General features: G+C 39.9%; 1 gene segment (V, D, J or C); it reads right to left on the bottom strand.

Moving 5' to 3' along the window:
• Positions 1-14710: 14710 nt before the first annotated feature.
• LOC102918169 (T cell receptor alpha variable 9-2-like) lies at positions 14711-15216 on the bottom strand. The segment is given in 2 exon segments: positions 14711-15057; positions 15168-15216. Coding segments are annotated over 2 exon segments (396 nt in total).
• Between the last annotated feature and the right edge of the window lie 420 nt (positions 15217-15636).

Below are 15636 nucleotides of genomic sequence, written 5' to 3'. Positions count from 1 at the left end.
GATGAGGATAAGAGTGAAATGACTAATGCTGATAATAAAGTGGGGACCAGGGAAGAGAGACTGATACCAATTATCTGATCTATGTCTCCTTTCTTCCCTCCTTTGAGATTTTCTCAAACAAATCCCTGATTACTTGAAATAGAAACCATAGATCTCTCCTAAAGCTATGTATAATCTTATTTGTTTCATCAAGAAAAGATCTAAGCCTCCTTGGGTTTCCAGAATTACTTCTGCTAGAGTCTACTTGTTTATCTCATCTGGATATGGAGTCTTCTAATATCCCTAAGTCCTTGTAGTGATTTGATTAGGTGTAGCCTCTATAGACTCATGTGTGTGAATGCTTGGTCCATAGGGAGTGACACTATTAAAAGGTGTGGTCTTGTTGGAGGAAGTGTGTCACTGTGGAGGCAGGCTTTGAGTTTTTTATGCTCAAGCTATGTCCATTGTGGTACACTGTCTTCTTCTGCTGCTTACAGATCAAGATGTACAACTCTCAGTTGCTTCTCCAGCAACATGTCTGCCTATATGTTGCCATATATTCCACCATGATGATAATGACTAAACCTCTGAAACTGTAAGCCAGTCCCAATTAAATGTTTTCATTTAAAAGATTTGCCATGGTCATGGTGTCCCTTCGCAGCAATAGAAATCCTAACTAAGACAGTCCTGGTCCACTTGCTTACTTAATTCTTTGAAGTTTGATCACTGACTATAAGGGCCAATGTTCCTATGGCTGTTGCCTGAGCAATACTGGCTCCAATCAGAAGTGGAATGAGGAGAGGTGTGCCTCACTTCTGGTTGAGGCCTGAGGTTCATCTTAAATGTACTCTCTCTTCTTCCCCATCAAATAAGTAAACCTGAGGCAGGATGTGTACTAGTACATATAGAAGGGAATTACTATTTTGGATGTCTTGGAGGAGGCACATTTAGTTAAACCATTTGAGCATGCCCACCAAGGAGACCAGAGGAGAAAGGTAATCATTAATCCTTCTATATTCTTTACCCTTGACAAGGTTCACCCTTTGTGGTCTCAGGGGCCATAAAGTATCCTGCTGATAAGAATTGACCTGGAGAGTGAAATAGCAAACATCAGAGTAAAGTGAATCCTCTAAGCCAAAAGTCCTGGACACCAGACAGGTTCCAGCTCCAAGTAGGACCACAGTGTTAACTTAGGCTTTTCACAGTTACAGTTGTTTTTGTTTTCTGGTGCACTGATGGTCTGACTGGTCCCTTGCCCTATATAGTAGGGGGGTGGGTTGAGGGTTCAGGCACAGTCAGAAATTCTGACCAATTCCTAGCTAGAAGTGATTAAGCAAAGGGTGAACCTTGTCAAGGGTAAAGAATATAGAAGGATTAATGATTACTTTTCTCCTCTAGTATCATGAAAAATACCTTCCAGTATCATGAACACTAGTCAATAGAGGTCAAGGCAACCACTCATCTTCTCCATGTTCAATGAGATATGTAAATGTTTCCTTCAGAATTGTAACTTGCCATCAGTTTGTGGACAACAACTAATAGCCTTGGCAACAGCCTGAGCTGTTTGGGAATTTGATTAGATGTAACCCATTCCTGGTACTGGGAGTTCCACTCAATGGTGAACAGTATCTAGTTGGGGCATTGTCTCTCCTATTATTTGGTGACTCCATTTAGATTTCTTCATATATGTATACATATTAAGAATCTTCTACCATATTAGGTTTCCATACAACCCCTCAAATGGCCCTTAGTGTTAGTTGTCCTTCCCTATATTCTATCCCTTACCCCTTCCTCCCTCCCTTACTTCATCCAATCCTTCCACTCTGGTCTCCCCTCTGTCTCTCCATAACTATATATTCCATTTGCCCATCCTTGGGAAATTTTCAATTTTTGAGTTGCATCCTTAAGTCTTTTATTTATGTTCTCTCTGTTTTTTACTATAGGTACTTAGAGCTTTATAGTTCCCTCCAGGATTACTATCAATGTGTTCCAGAGGTTTGATTGTGTTGTGTTTTCATTTTCATTTAGTTCCAGCAAATATTTTATTTCTTTCTCAATTTCCTCTTTGACCCAATTCAGGAATGAGGAGTTTACTCTTCATGGGTTTGTGTATTTACTAGGAATCTAGTTGCTATTAATTTTGTTTTATTTTATTGTGATCAGATAGGACACATGAAGTTCAATAATTTTAAATGTGTTAAGATTTGTTTTGTTCTATTTCTCTTCCCAGGGAGATCCATGCATCCCAGTCTTGAGCTCTACTTGTTACTCAGTCTCTCTGGGTCTGTGGATTATAACATGATTATCATTTACTTGAAAGCTAATAACCAATTATAAATGAGAACATATCATATTTGTCTTTCTGGGTCTGGTATAACTCACTTGGAATGATTTTCTTCTAGTTCCTTCCACTTAGCTGTATTTCATGTCACTTTTTTAACAGCTAAGTAATGCTCCATTGTGTAAATATACCACAGTTTCTTTGTCCATTCTTCAGTTGAGGGACATCTAGATTGTTTCCAGTTTCTGGGTATTATGAATAAAGCCACTATGGCTTGGGGAGTTTGGAAAGAAGAACAGGAATGATAAGGTGAAGGTGGGATGGAAGGAAAGAGTACAGGGAGGAGAGATAACTGGAATGGGAGGGCATTGGGGAGGTGATGTGGAAAGCTAGTGCAGTAGAAACTCCCAGCATTCTATGAGGTTGACCCTGGTGAGGAGGATCCTCCTAGTAATGGATGATACAAGCCTGAATCAGCCGTCTTCTGTAACCAAGCAACTTCCAGTAGTGGGACTGGGACACCCACCCAGCCACAAAACCTGCAATGTATCCAGCCTGTATGATATTCTGGGGCAATGGAGGCATTCAACTTGTGAGAGTGGCCAAACAATGACTGCTGTAATTTGAGATCCATGCGATGAGAAGTGGTCCAGGCCTGACACTATCTGGACGATCATGAACTGGAGGCTGGATAGCCCAGAGTCCTAGAATAGTTAAAAAATAATAATAATAAAATGGTTCCTAATAATATTCTGCTATACTCATATATTGGTTCCTAGCCCAATTGTCTTCAGAGAGTCTTCCTTGAGATGCTGATGGGAATAGATACAGAGAACCACAGCTAAACACTAGGCAGAGAGAGAGCCCATATTATAGATCTCCATCTGATCCCTGCCTTGGAGCTCAGGGAATGCTATAGAAGAGGGAAAGAAAGAATTGTAGGAACCAGAAGGGTAGAGGATACCAGGAGAACATGGCCCACAGAATCAATTTTGTAGGTCTTGTAGGTACTCACAGAGACTGACCCCACATGGGTCTGCACTAAGTCCTCTGTATATTTTATTCTTGTTAATTTGGTGTTTTGGAGAACTTCTAACAGTGGGAGAAGGGCTTTCTCTGATACTTTCACTTGCTCTTGGGACCCTTTTCATCTAACTGGGTTCCTTCACCCAGCCCTAATAGGAGGGTTTGAGTCAAGACTTATTGTATCTTATTATGCCATGTTTGGTTCATATACCTGGGAGGCCTACTCTTTCCTGAAAGGAAATGGAGGAACAGTGGATCTGGAGGAGAAGGGAGTTGGGGGTTGGGAGACTGAGAGGAGAGGAAGGAGAGGAAACTGCCGTTGGGATGAGAGAAGAATAATTTTTTTAAAAAAACGATTTGTTTTATTTCACAGGACATCAGGACATTCTGGAATTTGAAGAGGTTTCTATGTGCTGCTGAGTTTAATATGTAATCTTTGGAGTCTAAGTGGAATATCCTGTAGATATCTGTTAAGTCCAATTGATGTATGATGTCATTTAATTCTGTTGTTTCTCTTTTTATTTTTTTTTTTTTTGTCTCAGTGTCCTGCCTATTGGAGAAAGTGGGATATTTAAATAACCAGCTACTAATGTGTTGATGTTAATCTGTGTCTTTAAATACAGGACAGTTTTTATGAAATTTGACACCCCTGAGTTTGGTGAATATATGTTTAAAATAGTAATGTCTTCTTGTTAAATCTTCCCTTGATTGAAACAAAGTGTCTCTCTTTTTCTCTTCTAATTGATTCTAGTTTGAAGTCCTGCTGTGGGATGTCCTGTATGCTGTAAATATATGTTGCTATGATTGATTGATTAAAAAAAAAAAAAAAACACTGATTGGCCAGTAGCCAGGCAAGAAGTATAGAATAGTGTAGGCAGGACAAGCAGAGAAGAGAATGCTGAGTAAAAGAGGGCTGAGTGAGGAGACACTGCCAGCCACCATGAGGAGAAGCATGATGTAAGATACCAGTAAGCCACGAACCATATGGCAACTTATAGATTAATAGAAATAGGTTAATTTAAGATATAAGATTAGATAGCAAGAAGCCTGCCACAGCTACATAGTTTATAAGTAATATAAGTCTCTGTGTGTTTAATTGGGCCTGAGCAGCTACAGGAGCCAGGTGGACACAGGAATACTCCAATTACAAAGTCTATTTTATGAGATGTTAGGATAGTAACTCCTGCTTGTGTCCGGGTCTCACCTAATTGGAAATATTTCTGTCTTTGCTTTTGCTCTAAGGTGGTGACTGTACAACTAAGATGAGTCTCTTGTAGGCAGCAGGTACATGGATTTTGTTTCTTGATCCATTTAGTCTGTCTTTTGATTGGCTAATTGAGGCCATCAATATTTGATGTTAATGAAATGTGTGTGTAATTGTGGTCATTGTGTTACTGATTTTAATGTTGTTATTTGTTTTGTTTTGTTTTTTCATTTTTTTTCAGAGCCGAGGACCAAACCCAGGGCCTAGTGCTTGCTAGGCAAGCACTCTATTACTGAGCTAAATCCCTAACCCCTAGTGTTGCTATTTGTATTATCAATGATATTTGTATTTTAATAATCATGGTTTCATATTTTTTTCCACAGTTCATTGCTGTCTTCATGCCAAAACAAAATTCCTGTATTTTCTTTGGGTTTCCTTTGTTGAATATGAATTCTGGGGTGGATTTTTATCATGGAAAGTATTACTTTTTACTTCATTAGGGTGGATAGTGTTGTTGGGTATATTAGTCTAGGTTGCCCATTGTGGTCTTTAGGACTGAGATTGCATTGCTCCAGGCTCTCTTGGCTTTCAACTTTTCCATTGAGAAGTCAGCTGTTATTCTGATGGGTTTTCCTTTATTTGTGACTTAAGATTTTATTCTCTGTTATACTTTTCAATACACTTTCTTATTCCATATACTTAGTGTTTTAACTATAATATGCCATAGGGTTTTCATTTCTTGTTTTGTCTATTTGGTGTTCTATTTGTTTCCTCTATTTTTATGGGTATGTGTTTCCTTAGTTTAGGGAAGTCTTTTTCTATGATCTTGTTGAAGACGTGGTTTATGGCATTGATGCAGGATTTTTCTCCCTCATCTATACCTATAGTTCTAAGGTTTTTTCAATGTGTTTCATACTCCCTGCATGTTCTTTCTGGTGTTTTCATCTTTAATATCCTTGTATTTAGTCTAGATCTTCTGCTTTGGGTCCTGATATCCTATCCTCTGCTTGATTCCTTCTACTTGTGAGGCTTTCCTTCAAGTTTTTTACTTGGGTTATTAGATTTTTTAATTCCATCTTCATTCCAGCTTGAGATCTCTTCAATGTTTCTATCTCTTTATTGAATTCTATTTTCAATTCCTGGATTGTCTTCCTCATTTTCATCAGCTTTATGTTTATGTTTTCTAGGACACCACTCAGACATTTATTCTCTTAAATTATTTCTCCTGATAATCTCCTTAAATTCCCCTTAAATCATTTTATTGAACTCTCTCTCTCTCTCTCTCTCTCTCTCTCTCTCTCTCTCTCTCTCTCTCTCTCTCTCTCTCTCTGTGTGTGTGTGTGTGTGTGTGTGTGTGTGTGTGTGTGTGTGTGTGCCTTCATTAAACTCTGAATTCTTTGGTGAAGCTTATGATTGTTTTTTTAAATTCTGTGTCCTGGTTCATCAAAGTAGTTCTCACTGACCAATGTTTCTACAGAGTTTTAGAGTGGATACTGACTTGATCTTTCATACTGTTTGCAGTTTTGCAATAGTAACTAGAAATGTCATCGTTCGTTAGTTCTGTGTCTGATATGGACATAGAAGATTGTGCCAGGAGACATAATGTATGAGCAAATTAGATCTAGAGGTTGGAAATGTTTTAGGTGAAGCGAAGTTAAGACGACAGAATAGACGGGGTTTTGGTATGCAGGATGTGCCTCATGGTCTAGGCCTGGAGTGTGGGGGTAGATCTGGGGTAGAGGATTTGGATGTGGCATGAGAAAGGCCTCAGGGTTTGTGGTCAATCCTGTCAGGTCCTGGCAGAAGTCTAGAGATTATTTGCAGCATGGGGAGATGTGGCCAGACTAGGCCAGGGCACTGGATGCAGACGTAGAACCCAAGCTAGATCTAGCAGGTTGGGTGGAGGGATTAGAGGTCAGGTATACTCACCAAGCTAGACCTAGCAGGATCACCTTCTTTTTGCCTAAAGATGCTCTAGGTCTCATCCCAGAACAGTGGACAGTGATGCTGATGAATTACAGAGAACTTAATGAATGGGAAGGTATGGCATGTCCTTGACTTAGAAGACACATGAACTTTGAATTCCCTCAGAGTCTTCCAAAATGTCAATGCAAAATTGCTAAAAATCTCAGGAAATTTTTCTATTGAAATTGAAGATCAAGGTTTATGATTTACATAGAAAGCAAAGATACTTGAGTAACTGAACAATTTTCCAAGAGAACTGTGTTGCAGAATTCACTCTGCCTAGAGCTGTTATAAAGAACAGTAGCCCAAACACCTTGCTGTCAGTGGAAGTAGGATATAAATGAATAGATAGATAGATAGATAGATAGATAGATAGATAGATAGATAGATAGATAGATAGATATTGTATTAATGTAACTAAAATAGATATGACAGAGTCAGGCTATACATAATGTCCCATTAATGTTTAACAATAATGAGGACAATTTAATGGGCAAAGAAAGGTGTTTTCAAGAGGTATTACCAATCACCCAACCTTGTCAGCTCAGCCATTTCTTGAATTGATGTTAGTGAAGGCCAGACTGACTTGAGAAAATAAAGATACTAACTACACAGTAACTACACAGATTCTTTCTAATAATTTGAAAATGACACAGAGATGAAACTCATGGCCATCTTGGTCTAAAAAAGGACTATGTTAGAAAACATATAGATTTCACTTACAACCATGTAGCTAGATTACTATGAACAACAAAGAATAATGTTTCAGAAAGCTGTGTGTACCTGTACAGTCTCCTTCCATGACACCCAATACTAGAATCCTGCTGTTCCCTGTCCCAGCTGTACCTTTGAGATTCATGTAAGGTAAGCTCTGTAGGCCTATGTCTATGAACAGGCAACTGTCTGGGTCAGAGAATGAGATTAACAGGCATCTCTGTCCTCTGGCTACATCACAGGTTTATTGTCCAGGATGCTGCTTGGAAGGAGATCCTGAATATGGAGTAATTACTGGTTTGCAGAGACAAATGACAGGGAGGCTTTTGCCCTTGTTCTAAAGCCCAGGGCATGGATGCCGATGCCTGAGAGGACACAGAGGTCTTCAAGATTAGAAGTAGTGCTGTGTAGAGAGCTTTCCTTCTTTGATATTGTAGTTTTAAGCCTTTCTGTTTTCATCCACAGGAAAAGGTATAACAGGATATAAGCTGAAAAGGAATCTAGCCTGGCCATTTCCCAAGACCTTGCCTAAACCAGTGTAATTCTGTATAACTACAGTGGAGGTCAGTACTACCTTCGTCCTAGAATGTCAGGGTGTCAAGAATCTGATTCCTATATCTTTTCCTCACAAGACTGATTAGGAATATAAAGTAAAAAAAAATCATAAATTTGAAAGAATTCTCTTTCATTGCCAGTAGACTCTTATTGTGAAATGATAAAACACCATTCCACCCACTATTGGCATCTAGGAAACAGCTCTGAGGGTTTGTGTCAGGACTGCAGTTGCCTGCTGCACACTGTGCATCTCTAGCACAGAAGTAAACAGCAGTGTCTGCAGCCTGGGCAGCAGTGATGGACAGGGAACTGCTCTGGGTGGAGGTGCCAAGGGTCACTCTTAGTCTTCCACTGCATTTCTCTCTCTCATTTGTACGTATTAAGATTAGCATGGCAGGGCCTCTGCCTGACTCCAAGCATTCTCTTCTCCTACTTGGCTGTTCACCCCTACATAGAAACACAGGCCAGAGAACAGGAGTCAGTGGCTACATTTTCAAACTGCATTTCCAGATTAATAAGAAGGCTTCATCTCACATGGATGTGGACTATGGACTTTGCTGTCCCTGTCGCCCTCACCAGAAACCCAAACTCACTAGTCAGTTGCAGCCATAGTGTCACCATCCACACTCCCAGGAGTCTGTCCATTCTTCCCTTTGAAGAGCAGATCACAAGAGATGCAGCTCCAGCCTGATCACAGGTTGATTGGTTTCTGAGCATCTGCCTTGAAGAGTCTCAGAAGCAAGTTCAATCACCTCCCTCCCTACTCCCTCCCTTTGTCTCTCCCCAAGCATCTTGCCTCCACCCTCCCCTCCCCCATCTCTCTGATATCAAAGCAAGGGAGTGTGAGGAAGGGGAGACATCTGGTGGTGGCCCTATCATCTTGGTGAGAGAGCATGGCCTGCAATAGTGAGGAGTGGGCACAGCTGAAACTACAAGGCTGTTCTACTCTCTGTGCTTATTAAAGTATTGTTAGATTTCTTCAGTAGCTTAGGGAGACAGAAGGCAAAAAAAAAAAAAAAAAAAGAGACTAGAGCCTGATCTCTACAGGGAAGGACAGACACTCCCCTGGAGGAAGCAGGGTGTCTGTGTGGAGAAAAGGTGGCAGTGACTGTGTAAGGGTGGGGGAGGGGATTGTTTGCATCCATAAGAGTTAAAGCAGTTCTGCAGTCTCTTTCCCTGTGCTTTCTAAGATGCAGGCAAGGGACCCCATGGCAGTTCCAGGTGCTAGGGCAACTGTCCATCATGCAGTTGCAGGATAATAGGGTAACTCCAATTCCACATTCTTTTCTTCTCTGGTTATTTCTATTACTTTTGTTCTTCATCCTTTGCTCATCTTGGTATATTATTGGTTTACTAAGATAATGGTTTATTGTTCAGTAATTTGTCTATTATTTCTAGAGTTCTCTCTATTGTTCTGGCTTTCTTACCTGTGTGCAATACTCCTTTAGAATCTCCTGCAATGCTGACTTGGATATCACAGATTGTTGCCACTATACTTAGGATAGATCCTTATAGCCTTTAATTTTGAAGGGTAGTTTTCTAGGTACAGTCATCTTGGTTGATAGCTGTTGTTTCCTTTCAGGGCATGAATCCTGTCATTATGATCTTTTGGCCTTTAGTGTTTCTTGCCTATGTGAGAAACTCAGTCCTTCTCTCTTGCGACCACCAGTTTATTTTCTTTTTTCTATAAACTTGGAATTTTGACAATCAAGGCATGAAGAAAGCTTCTGATCTATACCTTCATTTTAGTTTCCTGTTTCCCTGGATTAACATGACCCTTAGCATCTTGAGAGCTACTGTGAAGATAAACCAGAGACTCTAAAACACAACTAAAGCAAGAACATGGGCAGAACTATTCACAGGATGAATAGTAATGATAGAGACTGATAACACTTCCTCATAAGAATCGAGCCATGGAATCAGTGTGGCAGTTCCTCAGCATGATGGGATCAATCTTCCTATGATCCAGCTGTACCCCTCTTGGGCATATACCCAAAGAATGTTCCATCCCACTAGAGAGACATTGCTCAACCATGTTCATTGCTGCTCTATTCATAATGGTCAGATATCAGAGGCAGCCCAGAAGAATGGATAAAAAAAATGTGGTACATTTATACAATGGAGTAACTACACTTGTCTGTGAGTAAAAGGATAAGATTTATAACGTAGTAAGAAATTATGCTCATCTAGCAAAGTGGCGGTTGTAAATTATTCTCTAAGGCACATGACCTTACCAGCCCCAGGAAGCATGCTGAGTTTCCAGTACCAGATGTGATTTCCCTGGTGAGTAGACATTAACTCAAATAGACAGCAATGTGTGAGGGCCACTTATTGTACCCTTATGGATATTTTGCCATACTGGTAATTGTCATGGTTCATGGATGTGACAACCGGGTAGGTCAGTTTATTGTTTCATCCCTTGCACTTGGCAGATTGCATACTATTTTCTGAAACCTTGGAAGATAGACCATATGAGAGAGCTTTTCAGGTTAGATCCAGGTGGAATCATCCAAGTCATGTGTCCTCAGTGTGAGGTGTCTTTAGCGAAAGGGCACTCAGCCCTGAGATGCAATTAAAGGCTACATCAATAATCTATATTGTTTTAGGACTCCAACTAGCTACCCTGATCAGTCATTCAAAAACAGGTTCTTTATGCCTGGTACTGTTGTTTTTGGTTAGTCTCTGGTTCTTATGGAGAGCATTTTCAACCCAAATGCCTTAACTTCCTTTAAGATATAGATATGTTTATATATAAAGGAATATATAACTTATTCTTTCATTAAGACTTATATATTATCATATTAAGATAGATATTATCTTATTACTATATATCTTAAAATAGTATGTATTCTTTTAAGATGTATGTATCTTAAAATATATGTATATATCATAAATATATAACACATGTACAATATAAAAAGTATAAAATATCTGCATATATAATTTTAGGTTATATTTATAAAATATAACTACTTGAGCCATTACCAAACAACCCTGGTGTTCAGCATTTCTAGTTCTTTATTGAATTAAGTTTTCATGTCCTGAATAATCCACATTATTTCATTAAGTCATTTATTTGTGTTTTCTTAGATCAATCAGGATTTCATTTCTGTCTACTACTTGTTATTTAGGGAATTTTTTGGTAATTCACAATTTTTTTTACCATCTTCATAGTTATTTGTAATTCAAGTTCTCCAGTTTCTTCTAACTCGCTCTCATTGGGAACCTATAGAACATGTTAGGTTTTTGGAGAAAGGACATATTGTTTTGGATTTTATTATTATTCTCTTTTTCCTATGAGACACTCCATCTAGAGTTAGGCTGTTGATTGTGTCTTTGATATGAGACTTTAGCCCACTGATCCTGAATCCTGAGCTGAAGCTGCAAGGTGATGGATTGGAGGGGTTGAGAAGGCTCAAAGCCACACATGAGCTGTGTCAGTCTTGCTGCGTGAGACCATGGGCACTGAGGCCTTGCAGATATGGTTCCTGGGGGAAAGATGATAGACTTATGTGGGGTCTGACTCTCTTACAGTGAGTTCAACCCAACGGGCTGGAGTCCTTGTGGAAAAGGTCCTGTGGTATAAGCCGAAGACACACCAGGAATTTGGAATTACAATAGAAAGAGTTAGCATTCCCAAAAGTGGTCTGCTTGACCTCTTCATGAAGGGTTAGAAAATATATTTATTTATGGACATTAATTACTACTTCTGTTGACACTCATGAACAAATCTGGATGTACTTCAGTAGTAAATAATCCTATGAAATTAGTGCTGCACACCCAGATGACTAGTAAGTGTGGGAAGAACATTACAGTCACAGCAGAGAGAATGAAGGGAAGACAGTTTTTACCAGTTCATTGGCCACTACAGTAACCTTAACCCTATGTTTTTAAAATAAAATCTCTTGAGTGAGGTTTCCTGTCATTTAAAGAGACACAATTCCATGGCAACTTCCCTGGTCCTCCAGCCCCTTCAATCTTTCCACTCTCTCTTCCTTGCTGCTCCGCGAGCCTTCAGTGAAGAAGAAGTTACATTGTAAAAGTATCAATTGGGCTGGGCACCTCATTTGTTCTCTGTATCTAAACAAGACATGAGGAAGTAGAGCACCAATAGACTTACTACGGTGGAAATGGGAAATCTCATGAGACCCTACCCACTGAGAAACAACCACAGCAGCTAAGAAGTGCTGAGAGTAGGAAATAGTCCTCCACAGGAATGAACCCCCTAATTCGTTACCAAGGCCAAATGACCAGCCCTGAAATTATATACCTATACATAATACTAAAAAGATTGCCAAGATTTTATTAATGTATTTAGGCAGGTGTGTGTCTGCAGCATGTTCATGTATGTGAGTGCATGTGTGCATGCATGCGTGTGTGTGTGTGTGTGTGTGTGTGTGTGTGTGTGTGTCTGTCTGTCTGTCTGTCTGTCTGTCTGTCTTTCTGTGTTTCAGTGTGTCTGCGTTTGTGTTTGTCTGTTTGTGTAATAATGACAGATAAAAAGAGACCATGATTTTAAGGGAGCAAAGGGACATCCATAGAGGGGTTTGAGGAAGGAAATGGAAGGGGGAAGTGGTGTGATTATATTTAGTTTTTAAAAGAAAATAAATAAATGCAATATAAAAATATCAAATGTCCTATAAAATGTCTCCCAAGGTCTTACTTTAATTCCCTAGGACCTTTCTATCTTGCTTTTGTTTGAAGTAAAATTTAAAATGTACTCATAATTTTCTGACTTTAGAGCTATCTTATATGTTCTCACCTCTTTTAATTATACCTGCTTTTACTTTTTGAGGTTTCTCCACTGGGATACTTGCATTAGGGTTTGATTCAGCCCTTCTATTTACAGCTGCTAAAGAGAGTTTAGTTATGTGAGGGAAGTCTGGGTCTCTGAGTAATTATTAGACAGATATCCATGAGCCCAGGGAAGTTAAATGTACATGTGGATGAAAAGTTCCTAGAGCATTGTAGTATAGTTGGAAGTTTTTCCTGTGTCCCGCCTGGTCCTGTTGCTCAGATCCAAGTACATACACAGAGGGTTATATTAATTATAACTGCTTGGTCATTAGCTCAGGCTTATTACTAACTAGCTTACACTTAAATTAACCCATAATTCTTCTCTATGTTTAGCCAAGTGGCTTGGTACCTTTTCTCAGTTCTGCCTTGTTATCTTGCTTCCTCTGTGTCTGGCTAGCGACTCCTGAATCAGCCCTTCCTTTTTCCAGAATTCTCCTTGTCTGTTTACCCCACCTATACTTCCTGTCTTGCTACTGGCCAATCAGCGATTTATTTTTCAAGCAATCAGAGCAACCCATATTCACAGCATACAGAATGACATCCCACAGCATCTTAGTATACCATGCAACCAAACAGTGAGCACACAGGAGGTCAAAGTTTCTCTGGGAGGAATAATAAGAATAGAAGTTGTTTACTTTCTAAGTCATTCATTCAGTAAATAATTTTGAACTGATTACAGTGAACCATTCACAAGTCTATATGCTAAGAATAAAGCTGCTACAAATAGAAGACCTTGATATCTTAGAATTTTTTTTCTAGTTGGTGAAATTGACAATTAACACACTGACACACAAATGCACTGCATAGTTCAATTTTATGAGTCTCCACATCAGAGAGATGAACAGAGTGCTATAATAGAGTAAGTAGAATAAGATGGAGCGATGATAGAGCAAGAGGGGTATGATAGAGTAAGTGGGAGCTATGGCAGTAGGGGAAGGACTGTGGTAGAGATGGAGGAGGGCTGTGTTACTGGAACAAAGGAGTTGTGATATTTTAAAATGAGTGTTGTAATAGAGATAGAGGTGGGATATGATAGAATAAGTGGTGGTTATGATACAGTAGTAAGGGCTATGATAGAGTAACAGGAGGTCCATGATAGAGTAACAGGAGGCCCATGATAGAGTAACAGGAGGACCATGATAGAGTAACAGGAGGACTATGAGAGAGAAAGGGGCATGAAACTTTACATGGGAAGACCAGCATAATCTGTGGGTATCCTCATAGAAGTGACACCTGAGCTGAGACATGAAGATGGTCAAGAGTCTGGTTTACCAAGTTTTGGACAGAGAGTGTTTCCTATTCAGAAAGACCTAGGACCGCATCTGGGAAGTTCAGCAAGTCAAAAGAGACCAGCATTGCTGCTGCAGAGAATTGGGATCTTCCCCCACAAAAAGCTGATGTTGACAGTTCAGGCCTGTACAAATCCTGTGCAACATTGTCTATGACAGCATGAAATTTGTGTTGTATTCTTGAAGGGACAGAAAGCCATTTAAATACTTTGGGAGAGTGTAGATGGCATCTGGTTTACAGTGTATTTTATGTGATAGGGTGTTAAGTTGTATGTCTGCCCTCCCCCAAGCACTGAAACTGCTTCTGAGACTGTATAGAGAGCCAGCTGCCCTTGTAACAACTTGGAGTTCACAAAAGTTGCACCCTTGCTTCTCAAACTCTTGTGTTTGGGCATGACCTGATCTAATTAACAGAAGGGAGAACGTTCTCTGTGCAGAGGAAGTTCCAATCCTCTCTGCATTTCTGCCCCTTCCTTCCTTCTCTTCCTTCGCTACAGGAATCCTAGGACTGGGGACACTGTGCTCTCCCATCACCTCTCCCTTTATACTTTGAGAAAACATTATGCAGAAGCCCCCTTTCCTGGCATGTCCTGTTCCCTGCAAATATAAAATACAGTGAGCTCTCCCAGAGAGCTGTGGAAGAAAATGAGGAGGACAGACTTCATCTCCTATGACAAGCAGAGACCTTCTTTGGTCACAGGCTTTACTGGGGATCTCATGCTCTGCATGAGGCACTTTTGCATCAGATTTTGGTTTAGTCCCAATCAAGAGTTGAGTGTGGAAGACTTTAATTCTCGATCTTCTACTGTGGCTATTAGTATGAATTTTAAGCCAACTAAAGAAATGGAGAGGCACACAGCACAGAGGAACCAAAGAGATCCCAAAGGCAGAAGCTCAGCATCAGGCCCCTGTGCTGAGTTTGTGTTCAGCTCCCCCTGCAGTTTCCACCACTGTGTCACTCAGAGCACAGTAGTACACAGCCGAGTCTGACTCTTGGACCGAGGCTTTCTGCAAGTGGAAGGAGGTGGATTCTTTATCGTGAGTAGCTTCAAAACCTCTGCTGCTTCCCTTCTCATTGGCCTTTGTGACTCTGAAGAGGAGCTGTGGACCTTCTCCAGGATATTGAACATACCAGAAAAGAGTCGGGTATCCTGTGGCTGAATAAGTACAATTTATAAATAGGAATTCATCTTCTGAGAGAGTCACTTGACCTTGTTTCTGGGTTACTGAGTCTCCCTGGGTCCTCCCTGGAGGAAGAAGAGAATACCTATGTCACACTAAGGACAAAGCTCTTAGATGATTAAATATTTTTGACATCATAAAAGAAAAAGCATAAATTCTAAGTCACTTCACTTACCAAGCATGAACAGCAGCATCACAGTCACTAAAGCTGGAGAAGTGTTCATCTTTAGGGTCACCAAGTAATGTTCTTAACACTTCACATGAAGAAATGATGAAATGACATCAAATGATGAACCTAGGATGCTTATAATTCACAAAGATGATCTTGTGTTAGGAAACTCCTCCCCCTGGTGGACAGAGACTAAACTAGGGTCTCTTGCATACCTCCCGGAAGTCAGAAATGGGCTATCATTTTGAAATCATTCATAAGGCACATGTCAAATTTTAAGTGTTTCTTACAAACATAAAGGAAATAAGCAATGGTCATTAATATATTCAATGTTGTCATTCTTAGGATTCAACCTGATTTGAAAGTTTTATAGTAGAGCAACTGATGGGTTCTTTGTTTTGGTTTTTTATCATGGGGTAAATTAAAGACAAGAAGTCAATTTTACCAGTTCATATTCACATATTTGAATTTGTAT

This window comes from Peromyscus maniculatus, chromosome 9 (genome assembly GCF_049852395.1).
Source record: "Peromyscus maniculatus bairdii isolate BWxNUB_F1_BW_parent chromosome 9, HU_Pman_BW_mat_3.1, whole genome shotgun sequence".
Taxonomy (NCBI): Eukaryota; Metazoa; Chordata; class Mammalia; order Rodentia; family Cricetidae; genus Peromyscus; species Peromyscus maniculatus.
Note: the sequence above shows the minus strand (reverse complement) of the source record. Positions and strands in the feature narration are given on the sequence as shown.